The sequence below is a fragment of the Maylandia zebra genome, linkage group LG16, assembly GCF_041146795.1.
Source record: "Maylandia zebra isolate NMK-2024a linkage group LG16, Mzebra_GT3a, whole genome shotgun sequence".
Taxonomy (NCBI): domain Eukaryota; kingdom Metazoa; phylum Chordata; class Actinopteri; order Cichliformes; family Cichlidae; genus Maylandia; species Maylandia zebra.
Genome location: NC_135182.1, coordinates 1,670,659 through 1,686,890, shown reverse-complemented (window position 1 = coordinate 1,686,890; position 16,232 = coordinate 1,670,659). Strand labels below are relative to the sequence as shown.

General features: G+C 44.9%; 1 protein-coding gene across 1 annotated transcript in view; it reads right to left on the bottom strand.

Annotated features, from left to right (window-relative positions):
- Nucleotides 1-15,896, bottom strand: part of LOC101463617 (aryl hydrocarbon receptor) — a 37,945-nt gene extending 22,049 nt beyond the window's left edge. The window contains exons 1-2 of the mRNA XM_004571564.5: nucleotides 15,408-15,896; nucleotides 801-991 (exon numbers count right to left, since the gene is read on the bottom strand). Of these exons, the coding sequence (XP_004571621.1) occupies nucleotides 801-991; nucleotides 15,408-15,466 (250 nt within the window). The 5' untranslated portion in view covers nucleotides 15,467-15,896. The remainder of the gene's footprint in view (nucleotides 1-800; nucleotides 992-15,407) is intronic.
- Between the last annotated feature and the right edge of the window lie 336 nt (nucleotides 15,897-16,232).

The window sequence follows — 16,232 nt, the reverse complement described above, 5'->3', positions numbered from 1 at the left end:
TTCACTCCCACCTTAGTCTACATTACCTCATTCATACAAGTGTTTGCTTGTATTCATTATCAGTATTTTGGACTTTTGTGTCATTATTACGGTTGAATTAAAAACTCTAGCCTCTATACTGATTTATCTCTCATATATACCTTTCACTGCGTCCACTGTTTCATGCCTACTGAGTCCTACACGTCCCCCTGTTGGACTGACAGGGTTCTAGTGACACAGTGCACCTACATCTGCAGGGAGCTGCAGACAGCCTATCTGCAGAGAGCATCTGCTGGCAAACGGAGGCAGTGTCCAAAGTATGTGGTCGAACCGGTCTGTGGGCTGCTCTTCCTCGTGCTGTTGTTGGTCTCTGAGAGCCGCAGAGAACAACTAAATCATATCATGCAAAGAACAGAAGGGAAACTGAGTGTTAAAGACAATGTAAAGTGTGCACTGCAGCCACTGCAGCTGCATTTCATACTGCACTCTTTATCTTTGATGCCTCTTGCATTTCTCCTGATGCTAAGCTTCTTCTCTGTTCAGGTCGGCTTGTCAACCAGCCAGCGTCTGCTCAGTGCAAGGTCGAGGTATGCGCTGTTGGCTTTGTGTGGTTAAACACATTTCTCAACCACAGTATTACTCAACACAAGAGTCGGTAAGACCAGACATATTATCGTTTACTCTGTGGTACAAAGAGCAGGCTGTCATGTGTTTGTGGCAGCGAATGTGGAGGTCAGAGTGGGCTTATCATCATTTCATTTCACCACACAGCACTGACATTTCAACAAATCTTTGGATATGCACTTGTGGCTGGTCTTTACCTTTGAAGAAGCTCTTAACCCTCAGATATCCCACGCTGAGACGGAGGACTGACAGCTTGTCCAGGCGAGAGCGCACCTCCTCAGGAAACGGCAGCAGGTCCATCAGCCTGTCAAGCTCCCCGTTCAGCCGATCCCGGTGGCGCTTTGACGGGTTGGATTTAACCACTGCATTGCCCTCACTGACATTCTTTCTGAGGAATTACAAGAAAAAAATCTGGTTAGTGATTTCATGGCAAAATATGAATGAGCCTGGCTAACCGGGGTGCAGCACGGCACATGGATGCACTGAGTCAGCCGTGCATCAGAGCTGCATGTGTTACTAAACCGTGACGAGACAAACTCAGAGCGAGAAATCCAACTCTGATGCTAACATGACACCAGAGGAACATATCTATTGTTCTAAACACCAGAACAAAGCAGACTGGCTGTTTTTTCCCAAGGAAACAATCTTCAGCTCAGGATAAATAGTACAGACAGCAGTTTACCAGCTACACATGTTTCTTTTCCAACTATTTATTTATAAGTGACTTATGTATGTATGTATGTATATATATGTATATATTGTACTATTCTTAGTTAGCGTATTGTCTGTCTTGTCTTAATGTTGGTTTAAAATGGAGCACTGTAACAAAAAATAATTTCCCCCAGGGATCAATAAAGTATTCTGATTCTGATTACACAACACACGTTTCCACAAGTCATTCGATCAGGAGGAAGACCAGTTTTTAACCACGACACCCGCGGACATCTGTTTGACCACCCATGCTCAAATGCAAAGGGGGAACTCATGAGGCTCACTGGAGATACATGTCATTACTCACAAATCACAAACACATGCTGAACTGGGAGGAAGACCAAGTGTCAGTGAAAGTGAGCAATCAGCACTGTTATCATTCCTTCAGTGAACACCTGCAAACTCACCGCACGAGGAGAAATACCGCCAAATGTTCAGAAAACAACCACCTGCTTAAGTCTACACGGCAGCTCACTCGTGCCAGGATCACCAGATGGAGCAAAAGCGTGAGAAGTCTCAGGAATGACAATCCTGCAGTTCAGACAGTAAACATGAAACCAAATTTGTGACAGATGCTGTTTCAGGTTCCAGCAGCGTAAGCCCAACATGGCCTACGTCACGAAACTACGAGTTATAGTCAGTCATGAATGCTACAAAGCTTTTGCTTTATTTATGTGGAAATGATCAAAGACCCTACTCTTATATTTTGTCTTCTTCTACAACACTTTAAACTTGTAACATCCAGAATTAAGATTTTAGATCGTTATATATGTTCACTATTTAAAAACAGCTGTATAATCTCTACATACATGTTTATGTCAGAAAATAAATGACAGCTGAATATCCAGTAATAAAACAGAAACTGTCAGCTTGACAGAAACAATCACTTGATTTATGTTGTGACCATTGAAGCACACACTGACTGATATGGAAACAAATGATCAGGATGACTTCTTCCATGTTCTCCCTCCTACTTCTGTGCTGAACAATAACCTGGGATTTAACTAACCAATGTATTTTAGAGATTGTTCTAAACGGTCTTTCTTGTGATAAATCACATATTTCAGACATGGATTAATTCTTATAACTGACACCAGCGTAGTGTCAACTGACCCCCAGCAACTCTAGCCATGAACCATGACTTGATGTGAGTCTGTCTGAAAACCTTAAACTGAGCAGGATTCATTATTAATGAGTAAAAAAATCATGTGTGTGATTGTGTGGATGACTGAATGTAGTGTAAAGTGCTACACAAATGCAGGCCATTTACCATTTTACAAAACTTCCACAATAATATTACGACAGGTTAAACTAGGGTTTGCCTTAAGCTGCATCCACACTCATGGCAACAGACTCATGGCGAGTCACATTTCAGGCTCTGGTTGCCCGGTTTGCTACCAGGTCATGTCTCAATCAGTGGTATTCATTACTCTCATTACTCGTCACTTTTTTCAGCTTCCCGTCCACTTCCTGATGCCGGCAGTTATTCACTTGGAGTTGTGCTGTCTACCAACCGAGGTTATCTCTTCTGCTGATTCAACAGTTTCTACATCTCCTACAGGAAATGGTAAATGTGTTGATTCTTTCTACCCTCCCGGAGCATTCAAAGCACTTTATACATTCATACAAGCACCATTTCTATCTAACAGTCACACTCGGCATTGGAGAGCAGCTTGGGGTTAGTATCTGACCCAAGGATATTTGACTGGATTAGCCAGGGATTTAACCATCAACCTTCCGATTAGCAGATGACCTGCTCTAGCAGCTCTCCCAGTGTATCTTTGCACTGTGGTAGTCATGCGTCCTCCTTTTCTTATTCTTTTCTGTGCTTTATGGTGGATGGCGCCACCAAAAAGGACCAGGATGGAGCGCCAACCAGATAATTACTGTTGCTTTACATTTTTATAATATGTATATTATCGACATATTATTTGTAATTAATTTTGCAGTTACGGTCATTATCCGGTTGTTAAGTCTGACGTCACTAGCCGTGTCTGGGTCTAAACTCCGCTGCAGGTCCATATATCAAACGATCACTATGGCATTACTGAGAGTTGAAAAACTGTCTAAAGTCTTTCATCTTTAATAAAATGATCAGCGTTCTGCTCTACCAGGTGTAACAATTGAGTTTAACATCCAGGCATCCATGAAAACGGAATTTATGACATTTAACGGAGTTAGAAGTTAGCAGGGAGTTAGCTCGCTAGCTTCTATCTAAATACAATATAGCATGTCCTGACTGCGGGGTTTTGGAAACAAATTCAAACGTACAGCTCTGTTATCACTTCCAGCATAAATGAAGACAGAAAACTAAACAGCAGTGACGTTTGTAGGGTTACTGAAGTTGGGCTAGCTGGTATATAATGATGTGCTACGTGACCGCTAGCGACACAGCTATGTTAGCATAATATAAACAAGCTAACTTTTTTTCCACTCGATAAAAGTTAATGTGAGTGTTCTCGGTGGTCAGGAACAAATGTAATCGCATGGCAGGATGCTGTAAAAGGACCAAACTTCAGCCAGGAGAACAACTGAGATAATCCATCTACAATACGAGGTTAGTCATTCATATACTGCTGCATGGGCTGGGCTGTAGTTACATCCTAAGGTTTTAAAAACTGAGCTTAAATAAATGATTAGTGGTAATAAAAGCCGAGGGAGGTCAACAGTGATCACTGACTGTTTTAGGAGCTTTTTGAGATCAAATAGAAGAAAATGCATACAACACAACACAAAAGCCATATTAAACTACTTTAGGCCCGGAAGCAGGATTCGTCACGTCATCACTTAACGACCGGATACTGTGACACCTCAACATGAAAGAGTTCAATTCATATGAACAGACTCGTCAGGGAACAGCTGTGTCTCTACAGCCGGAGGCTTTTCTTCAAATCTTTTCTTATGAAGTGGAACCGATCAGTAAACTGTGTTAGTCTAATCACATTAAACCACTTGGTTTACCAGTAACATCCCCTTCAACTACTACTGTAGCATATTTAGAGTTTGTGGCTGTCTTTCTCTCTTTACCAAAACTCTGGTTAATGGCAGGTTATTAAATTTCCTCCTGCAGCACTAACTCGACTTACCCGAGCTGTACCTTCCCACAAATGGTGCAAGCCTGACTTCACTCTCAAGAAATGCTAGCACACACAAAAGGCAGCGTTCAGAAGCATTTTTTCCACTTTGCTTTGCCATGGATCACAGGGTTGAAGACATCTGGGGACTCGCTGTATAAAAGGAAGATGTTTTAGCATATCTGTTAGGATTCCTCATCTCAACAGGGCAAAGCAGGGATATGAACCCAGAGTCCTCCGTCTCAGCTGTAAGGCAGCGCTGATGCTCATTTGTCTGCTCTGAACAGGCAGCGCGTCTGCCAGATGCAGAAGGATGACTCGGTGGTGCAAAAGTATGAAACACATGCTGACAAACACAGGTGGCAAAACTGGAAGCAGAAGAGTGTCCTCGACAGAGGAAAAAGAATACTTACACTAAATCCCACGTGTTCTACATACATGTGAAAAAAGACAGAGACATGACAAATGAGTGACAGTGACAATACTGGAGTCAGGACCACGAGAGCTGAAAGAACATGGTTATTCCCATCTGCGGCTGTGCGTTGTGACCTGTCTGTATCCACTGAATCACACGAGGAGATCCCCAGCACAGAAAAGCTCAAACATTAGTGACAACAAGATGTAACATTAAGTCAGAAACAGCATGAAAGGATGAGCTGTGGTAGAGGTGGGTTGCAAAATGGCTTGCAGATGCACAGAAACAGCTTGAGTAGCATGGCCTGCATGAAATAACCATTTAGGTACGTTGGAGGGCATCAGCTGAGATCTGAGGACTGTGTGAGCTAAAGTAGCCTGAATGAACTAGTACTATGCCCGACATCGCTATAAAGAGAAACGATAGAATCAGAGGAAACCTCTTCAGTAATAATTTCATCTTCAGCATTAATCCTGTGTTTAAGTCATAATCAGTGGGAACACTGTGTTTTTGGTGGTGGAAGGAACAGGAGGAGTTTTTGAAGATTAATTATGTGTCAGTTCAAATAGTTTTGCTCCCTGATTGCAAAGTTTTAGGAGAACATTTTAAAAGCTTTTTATAGAAATGTGACATTAACGCACTGAATGTTGGTAGGGATTTGGATGAAAAGTTTCCTCAGGCCAGACCTGTGCAGGAGCTTTAAAAGGCTCCAGGGTGGGACTGCTTTCCCACTTTGAGCCCTCGTCTTTCACTCTGGGAGTAAAGCACGGAGGCAGGCAGCTGCTCTGAAGGCACACGGGACGCAGAAATGACTCTGCAGCTCTCTGACCTGCACCCTGCTGGTTATATTTGATGCACTCCACATTTATTGTGCATATTTTCTGTACACACATTGGTATTTCTGCTGAATGGTAGTGTTGACAGCATACATATTATTTGCACTTTATCTTGTGACACCTCAACATGAAACAGACGTGAGTCATTAGGGAACACTTCTCTGTGTGTGTTTGGTGGCTACATCCTTTCCTTTCGGGGAAAATAATAAAAAAAGGTTAAAAGCGTGCACTGTTTGTGTACAAGTGAAAATCGAAACAAAGGCCACAGAACAAAGGGTAACGTCCTGCCACACCTCTTATCAGCATGTCTCTGTGTTTTTCACAATCCCTTTAGATTACAAGTCAAAAGAAATGTTTGCACTGCAAGTATATTATCCCCATTAATAAGGACACAACTGCTCACTGCAGCGAACGCATGCTGATGCTATAAAGCGCACACCTTTAATCCATCGTCACTCACTGGAACCACCACACTGAACCTTTAATCCACTTAGTCTGTGTTGAGTACACATTCACACACAGAGAGAGCAGCAGGTAAGGAGCCCTACACACTACCATGGAACCAGACTCATCTCAGTGCTCGTGTTTCACCTGCTCTGTCAGGATGCCTCTGGCCCGTCTCCTGTTCAAACACACAGAGCCAATCACAGAGCTTTGCCTAATATGGCTCAACTTTGATTGGTACTAGCAGCACTTGTAATCTAGTCAAGAGCTCCACCTTTTTGGACCAATCTGATAAGGGACACCTGTAAGATAGTCCAGGATGGAGCTGTGGATATAAATGTACATTTCTTCGTGTTAATATTCTTAGTCTGTAAAGGCTCATTTTGTGTTTGATAGATGTGATAAACAATGAATTCAGTTCTGTTTTCAGACGTTTTACAGGTTTTGATTACCCTGAGCGCCCTGAGCCACTTTACAGCATGAGCCAGCCTCATGTATCTCCGTACCACTCTGCCCTCCCCAAGCACACCTCACTTCTTTACTAACAAAAATGACCAGCGGTGAAAAAAGTAAAGGACACACACACACACACACACACAGAAGAATGTCCAATCATCAGTTTGTGTCCTGAACCTCAAGTGCGTTCAGTTTATGCAGCAGGACAATGAAACACACTAGGGCTGGGCGATATGACCCAAAATTCATATCTTGATATTTTTTAGCTGGATGGCGATATAAGATATATATCTCGATTTTTTTTTTTAAGCTATAAGTTAAGAACAAAAAGAGAGTTCTTAGTCACACTGTGTCCCAGATGTCACACGGGCACTTTTATTTACATACAGCATAGATGTACATGAAAACATTACTCAAAAATAAATTATCAGCATTTATTAAATAATCATGGTCCATAAATAAAAGAAAACAATGTTGTTTTTGTGCATAACAAAAAGCTCGCAATTGTGCAGTCAAAATGTAAACTAATAGACGCTGAGTGTGGTGTAATTGCATTGTACAGTAGATGTTAATGCAGCCGGTCAGTGTAGTTAGGCTGATGGCAGCTAGAGGGCGAGACCGGTGTGTTTCTGTATAGAATGTTATGTTATGTGGGGCAGAGCAAGAACAAGAAAATAAAGTGTGGTTATGAATCGTACAGTGGACCCGCGTATAATTGAATAATACGACATGGTGCCAGAAGTCCTGTACTGATCCATATAACCTCGACTGAACGAACCTGTGTCTGGCGGAGCTCGCGGGATAACGAGGGGAGAATATGGCGGATGAGACTGCACAGAGAGCACCGGCGGGGCCGAGCGCGACATTCAGCATCCAGCCACCGGAATCCTTCGACTTTTCAAAACCGCAGGAGTGGTCCAAATGGATACGGAGGTTCGAGAGATTCCGTCTCGCCAGTAATTTGAACGTCAGCTCGGAGGAAAACCAAGTCAACACGTTGATTTACTGCATGGGAGATGAGGCGGACGATGTGCTTCGCGGTCTGAGTTTAACAGCGGAGCAAAGGACAACATACGAGGGGGTACGTGATGGTTTCCAGGCTTTTTTCATTGTGAAGAAAAATGTGATCTATGAGCGCGCCAAATTCAATATGCGCCGACAGGGAGACAATGAGACAGTGGATGCTTTTGTGACAGCACTGTATGCGCTAGCAGAACATTGCAACTATGGAGTGCTACATGATGAGCTGATACGGGATAGGCTCGTTGTCGGTCTCACGGACAAACGGCTGTCAGAACGCATGCAGCTTGACCCAGATTTGACTTTGCAGAGGGCTATCAACATGGCGAGGCAAAGTGAAGAGGTAAAGTGACAACAATCCTCCTTGCGAGGTGACTCTAGAGGTGAGGCTAGCGATGCTAAGTCAGTAGATAGAGTGCATAAAATCAGTCGTAAGCCTGTTAGATCAAAATGCTCCAGACTGATAGTCGTCAAGCTAAAACACGTGGATTCCGAGAAGATGGCAGAAAAGGGCCAACCTGTCAGAAATGTGGTGGCGCTCCATCCCATTCAAAGCAGGATTGTCCAGCGAATGAAGTGAAATGCCATGCATGTGGAAAGAAAGGACATTACAGGCGTGTATGCAGGGCACCAAAAACAGTGCATGAGGTTGAAGAGGATGAACACGGTTTGTTCCTGGGCAGTGTTAAGTGTGAGGGTGAGCCGTGGACTGTCGACTTAAGCATAAACAACAAAAACGTGTCATTTAAAATTGATACAGGAGCCGATGTGACAGTCCTACCCCTTAAGGTGTTTAAGGAGCTCTACAGACACAACCACCCCCCCAGTCTCCACAAATCAACCAAGGCTCTGCTGGGTCCCGGGAGGAGTCGTTTGGATGTCGTTGGTGTCAGTGAGCTTGCACTGAGGAAGGGAGACAAAGAAATATTTGAGGATGTCTTTGTCATCAGACACCTGCACACTGCTTTGCTGGGGAGACCTGCTATTAGCAAGCTGGAGCTTGTGGCTCGTCTGGAGAGCATAACTATAGAGACGCTTAAAAAGTGCTACCCAAAGCTGTGCAGTGGTCTCGGTGAAGTACGTCAGCCGTACGACATCAAACTGAAACCTGGAGCTCAACCTTTTTCCTTGAAGACGCCACGGAGAATCCCGTTGCCTCTGATGGACAAAGTTAAGCAGGAGCTGGCCCGTATGGAAGAACTAGGGGTGATCAGCAGGATTGAGGAGCCAACTGATTGGTGCTCAGGCATGGTGGTGGTACCGAAGAAGACAGAAGATGTACGCATATGTGTCGACCTTACACACCTCAATGAGTCTGTGTGTCGAGAGAAGTACATACTGCCATCGGTGGAGGAAACATTGGGCAGATTGGCTGGTGCCAGCATATTCAGCAAGCTGGACGCTAACATGGGGTTTTGGCAGATACCTCTGACGGAAAACTCAGCCAAATACACCACTTTCATCACACCGTTTGGGCGTTATTACTTCAAGAGACTGCCCTTTGGGATTGCTTCAGCACCGGAGTATTTCCAGAACAGGATGGTCACAGAGGTCACAGATGGTATGGAAGGGGTGGTTTGCCACATGGACGACGTGCTGGTCTGGGGCAGAACGCAGGAAGAGCATGACTCTCGCCTACACGCTGTGCTGGGCAGGATCCAAAAAGCTGGCATCACCCTGAACATTAACAAGTGCGACATCGCGAAACAGCAGGTGACGTTTTTAGGGCATGTTCTCTCAGCCAGCGGTATCAGCCCTGACCCAAGCAAGACCCAGGCTGTGAGGGAGATGAAGGAGCCACAAAGTGTGAGTGAGTTAAGGAGCTTTCTGGGAATGGTTAACCAGCTTGGAAAGTTTATCCCACAGCTCGCAGAGAAGGACAAACCTCTGAGAGACTTACTGTCTAAGAAAAACTGCTGGAGATGGGACATTGACCAGGCTAGAGCATTTCAGAACCTGAAGGATGCGCTCACATCACCGCCAGTGTTGGCCATGTATGACCCAAGCCGTGACTGCAAGGTGTCAGCAGACGCATCATCCTATGGCTTAGGGGGTGTGCTGCTTCAAAGATGGGACGAGGAGTGGAGACCCGTTGCCTACGCGTCACGCTCCCTCACTGCAACAGAACAGAGATACGCTCAGGTTGAAAAGGAGGCTTTAGGTCTGACCTGGGCTTGTGAGCGGTTCCGCAACTTTCTTATTGGCAAACACTTTCAAATGGAGACAGACCATAAGCCGCTGCTAAGTCTGCTGGGGGCACAAACTCTGGATGCGCTCCCTCCCAGAATTCAACGCTTTAGGATGCGCCTCATGCGATATTCCTACTCGATTTCGCATGTACCAGGCAAACACCTGTGGACAGCTGACACGCTCTCACGATCTCCAGTGAAAGCAAAAGAAACACTTCAAGACAAGGAGTTGTTGGAGAGCACAAATATTTACGTGGACATGTTGATGGACAATCTGCCAGCTAGCAACAATTTCTTGGAGCAGCTGAGAGAAGAGCTGAAGAGGGACAGCGTCGCGTGATGCAGCTGTGTGAGGAAGGATGGCCCACACATTTCAACAGCGAACCAGCGCTAAGACTGTACTGGGCAGAACGGGTGTTCCTCACCGTACATGATGGTCTGCTAATCAAAGGGGACAGGTTGGTTATACCTGCAACTATGAGAATTGATGTGCTCACCAGACTACACGAAGGTCACCAGGGAGTGGTTAAGTGCAGACAGCGAGCACGACAGTCGGTTTGGTGGCCAGGGCTAAGCCAGCAGATAAATGAGCTTGTCCTTAACTGTCGGACATGTTGCCAAGTGAGAGAAAACCACACAGAACCGCTGATGCCATCACAGTATCCGGGGCGGCCGTGGCAAAAGCTAGGAGCCGATCTGTTTATGCTGAGAGGGAAAACCTACCTTCTTGTCGTGGATTATGCCTCAAGATTTGTTGAGATTGCCCCTCTCACACCTTCAAGGTCAGAGGACGCGATCCATCATCTCAAAGGGATTTTTGCACGACATGGGATCCCCGAGCAGCTGGTAACAGATAATGGGCCACAGTTTTCAGGGGCAGCTTTTGAGACATTTGCAAAAGTGTATGGCTTCTGTCACATTACAAGCAGCCCGAAATATCCCCAAAGCAATGGCGAAGCCGAACGAGCAGTTAAGACTGTCAAGAATCTATTGCGGAAAGCTGCTGATCCACACTTGGCTCTGCTCGCTTACAGTGCCACCCCACTGCAGAATGGCCATAGTCCAGCCCAACTCTTGATGGGGAGACGGCTTCGCACCACAGTGCCAATACTGCCATCTCTGCTAGACCCCGCACTTCCTGATAGTGTGGCTGTCACCCGGAGGGAAAAGGAGAGGAGGACTAAAGAGGCACAGTCATATAACCTTCGTCATCGCGCACGCAGCCTCAACAGGCTCACTCCAGGCCAAGAAGTGTGGATAACAGACCAGAGAGCCAGCGGCACAGTTATTGGCAGCCACTCCACACCACGATCATATCTCGTGGAGGGACCTCGTGGGACAATTAGGCGGAATCGTCGGCATCTTGTTCCCATGAAACACTCTCCAGACCAAACAGAGCAATAATGGGGAGCCAGAATCTGCAGAAGCCGGGGAGCAGTGCTCCACGGACATGCCAGAGACAGTTTCTCCAGAGCTTCCATCTACACCCAGAACCAGATCCGGAAGAGTGGTTGTGAGACCAACCAGATTGGACTTGTGACGGATAAGATGGAAAGGACAGTTTTACACAAGAATACCCCTCTTTCGTAGTATTGTTTGCACAATATGGGTAAAAGTGTAAAAGCTAAAAGGTTGTCATTTTCAAATATGCATGTTCAGAAGTTGGGAAATGCAGGGGGTGTGACAAGTTAGCATGTAAGAATTTGTGTTACTTAACGGGTTAATTAGAGTTAAGATTTTCATTATATAGTATTCCTTACAGGTAAGCGCAGGACCAGACCTTCCAGCCACAGAGGCAGAATAACCCTCTAAGGTCTGGTGAGTCAATGGTAGTCTACCCATTGATTCTAGAAAGGGGAGATGTGGTGTAATTGCATTGTACAGTAGATGTTAATGCAGCCGGTCAGTGTAGTTAGGCTGATGGCAGCTAGAGGGCGAGACCGGTGTGTTTCTGTATAGAATGTTATGTTATGTGGGGCAGAGCAAGAACAAGAAAATAAAGTGTGGTTATGAATCGTACAGTGGACCCGCGTATAATTGAATAATACGACACTGAGCACAATAACAAAGACAGACAGATTTCACAGCTGCACCACGTCTCTGAACAGGTGCCGTTTGTGCTCCTTATACACACACAGTACGTATCACTCCGCGAGGCTCAGCCGTAATCCTCCGACAATCCATCAAGCGGTGCAGCTCCGTAGCTTAGCAAAGTCATATTAAAACATTTTTTGACAGATTGCTGAGCGCTGTGTCCCACATAAAATCGGTTCGCGGCCATCAAGCACAACCAGAATTCATACATAAGGCGCACTGTCGCTTTTTGAGAAAATGAAAGGATTTTAGGCCGTGCAGCTCCTCCGGGCTGCATGTCGTTAGCGTGGTTAGCTCGCTAACACGTTGACGCCGTCCAGCCCCACGCACGGTAACTCGCTAATGGAGATTTTCCACTTTCATCTTGTTATTGCCTGCAGGTGAAGTTATGGGGGAGGCGGAGTTGTGTTCAGTGAAGGAGAGGCGAGGCCGAGTAACGTTGCGTAGAGACAAAAGTGGACGAAAGAGAGGCAAACCTGCGGCTCCACAAGTATAATTATAACGTAACATAGACTATATCGATATAAACGATATTGTCACATCTTATATCTCGTATGAAAATATATCGATATTTTTAAAAAACTCGATATATCGCCCAGCCCTAAAACACACCAAAAAGAAGCTCCACAGGTAGAGCAGGTCATCTGCTAACTGGAAGGTTACTGGCTCAGTCCCTGGCTACTCCAGTCTGCATGCCAACGTATCCTTGGCCAAGATGTTGAATCCCAAGTTTCTCTGTGATGCATCTGTTGGTGTGTGAATGTGTTTGATAGAATGCACAGAAAAATGTGCTTGGAGGTTTTAAAGTGGCCAATCAAAGTCTGGACCCAACTCTGACTGAGATGCTCAAACATGACCATCCATGCTTGGAAATCCTCCGTGTGGCTTCCTCTTCCACACCGCTGTGAAAGGCTCGTTGGCAGTTATCATTAAAGCCTGACTACAGTTCACACAACCAGGTGTCAGGTTTAGGGAGCAACTACTTTCACATGTGGCCAGGTAGGTTATGATTCCTTTTTTTCTATAATAAATGTATAATATTAATATTTATTAGATGAAATGACATCTAAGTGTGACAAACAAAACAAAAGAAATCAGGAAGCGTGTGAACAATGTTGCTTTCACACAGAATAAACTTGGAAAATGCAGAATATTTAACATAATAGACAATGGCAAAGGAGACTGGCAACATACATGGTAAGAATATGGATGATAAAACAGATTGTGGATGGACAGATCTGCCGTGGAATGTCCCTGTGCACTGACCACAGCTTTTTACAGTCAGGCTCAATGGGTCCTTTGTGCAGCTGAGCACAGCTGGCCGTCCAGGAAACCTCAGTCCTCACTGCACAGCCCACACTTTCAGAAACACAGACGTCTACACACAGGCCGACTCTTTAGTTTGGGATTTACACCGGGAACAGCCCATACGCAATAAACCAGATCGGTATAATCAGACACATCAAACCCACAGTGTTCACTCTCAGCATCTGTGTTTAACAGTTTATGGAGCTGACTCCGTTTGCACAGGAGTCCCAGAGCTGCAGACAGAAGATTTTACTATAGTCTGAATACTTAAAGCAGAGCTGAAACACTTTCCCTACATTAGGAAGGGTTAGCATTGCAGTTTTTTGAAAAGCATCTTATTTGAATACAACTACAGCTGCTGAACATAACTGCAGTTCTATGAATATTTGTGCAGCCCTCTAATTTTCCTCTTGGTTACGGGCACACTCCCAAAACACAGTTATAACCAGGAGGTAGGGGAGGTTACATACAAACACATAAAAATGTCACTTTCAGTAGCATTTGTTCAATTCAATGTCTTTTTCTACAAATGTCTGCTATTTATGTAAAATGATGTTTCATGCATCTTTATTACTGTAACTTAGAGCAACACACTTATCACTATTTAAGTAACCGGCTTTTGTTAGTGACCAAATACAATGTAAGAAGAAATAAATCCAGTTTTACTGTTTGTGTATTCCAACATATTTATCCTTCTGATGTATTAAGATAATTCAGCCCAACCGTGTTACAGTGAAATTAACAGGATTCTAACTCTAAAAGCATAAGTGTCACCAACGTCCCCTCACAAATACAGTTAGAGTAAAAGTCATAAACAAGGCTAGTTGATGACTCTAGTATTACCACCTCATTATTAGACTAAACCTGAGTTGGCCAATGTCTGAAAACATGTCGGTGGTTAATGTATCGATGGGTCCACAGCCAGCTGCTATTGTGCACGTTTTGAATTTGCATGGAAGTCTTGGAAGTTGGTATTTAGGAAATTTGACTATATAGGTCACGCTAGTGTAACAATCTGCTGTATAATAAGGTTCACAAGAAAAAAACTAAACAGAAAAGGCCATAGTACCCAGAGTTAACCCCCCCTACACACACACAGACACACACACAGAAGCCCGTTCAGCTATCTTAGTCAGGACCTTCATTGACACAATGCTTTATCTAGCCCCTTCCCCTGACCATAACCTAACTGTAACCCTGACACTAAAACCACATTTTGAGCCTCAAAAATGCTTCAAACTTGTGAGGACCGTGGGTGTGTCCTCACAAGTGACTGTTGGTTCTCAAGTATAGTAGAATGCAGATTTCGGTGCTCACAAAGATAGACAGGAACACACACACACAGGGCCTATCACAGCACAATAACCTGCAGGCAGAAACTTTAATACACAGACGCAGATTTTCATCAGTGCTAAACCATCAAAAGCTTACACTAAAAGACTCTCTCGCGTATGTAATTTGTAACGCACAGAAAGTCACAATAAACAAAAGTAACTGAAAGTAAGAAAACTCGCAATGAAATGATCAGAGGCGGTGGCCTACTTTTCATACATCTGGTTAACAAAAACAGAAGTATGTCAAAGTAATTTAAGTACCCGCGTGTTCGTGTAACTGAGCATTAAAAGCTAGAAACGCCAAACAATAGTGTGGAAAAGAGCGAGAAAGACGCACACGGCGCGAGGCCGTATCACATTACAATAACATCAGAGGCTCGCGCTCCCCTTCCTCCACCCCGCCCTCCCCGGAGCATCGCGTGAGAGCAGCAGCCGACTCTCAAACTTGATTGTGATTAATGCGCGAGGGCAAGATATCCACGCCAGATCCAGCATGGAGGCGCATTCTTAAGGTGGTCCTAAAGGAGGAACCCTCACACGCCGTCTCAGAAACACAGCACCACATTTCAGCAAACCTTACAAGTATACGGCTTTATAATTACACACAGCTGACTTGGCGATAACGGGAGAACACAGTCCACCTTAACTGGTTTAATCTGTCATTTCCACCACAGGTTAATTTCATAACTTGACAGCGAAGTAACCGAGAGTGTCGCACTGATAAAAGCAAAGCAGTGTTGAACTTCAGTCACCTTTCTATACTGCACAGAGATTTAAAGTGAACTACAAGTTAGTTCCTGCTTACGGCTTTTTGCCCAAAGTGAAGCCTACCGTCACCCTAACACGTGTGCTCATAATGTTGTTATCAACAGCGGTAACTGCTATTATTATAAGGTAAACAGTAAAACAGTAAAAAGTCTTACTGTTTGAGGGCGGGCTTCTTCCTTTTCTTGTTCGCATAGGTCCCCGGGTTTCTCAGCATGGTGTCACCTAGTTCTCACAGCCTTTACGTTAGAATAACTTCAGCTCGTTCACTCCTCCACTCCGGGGCTTTCATCCATCCGACAGTCCTTTATTTAGCCTGTTGATCCTAATCCCAGGTTATAGACCTGCCGGGGTCCTCGGAGGGCTGCTGCCGCCTTGACAGCTCCCGTTGGCGGTCACTGTTGCTGACCTTGGTCGGCAGCGCAGTGAGGGTACGCTGGGTAGTGCTGGTAGGTTTACTGAGAGGGGAGCAAATGGAAAAATGTTTGGCACAGAAGTCTTGTGCCGATGTCCAACCCCTCTCCTTTGGATAAACAACGCCGCCTTATCATTATTATTATTATTCAGAGTCACTCGAGTTTTCGTTCTCGCCCTTACACGGGGCGTTTTCAGGAAACGTGTGTACAGTCTGTCGAGACAGCTTTTTAAGGTGGAATGGACTCATTGTGGATGTCGAGAACGTTTGCTTTTGTAACATCCACCATATTTGCGTCTTTTGAGTTGAAAAAAAAGTTATTTATTTGAGGTGTCTGACCAAAGCAGGTCGTGACGTCATGGCCATGGTGGCAGCAATCTGTCCTGGGGACTGTGTCCCCCTATCGCTCCCTCCCTCCCTCACTCATTCACACACACACACACACACACACACACACACACACACACACACACACACTGTCCGACGTTTTATTCTGTGAACACAGAGGTGTGTATATTTCATGTGAGCCAGCCTGTTTGGACCTTGATTCTTTGTATTGTGCAAGTCT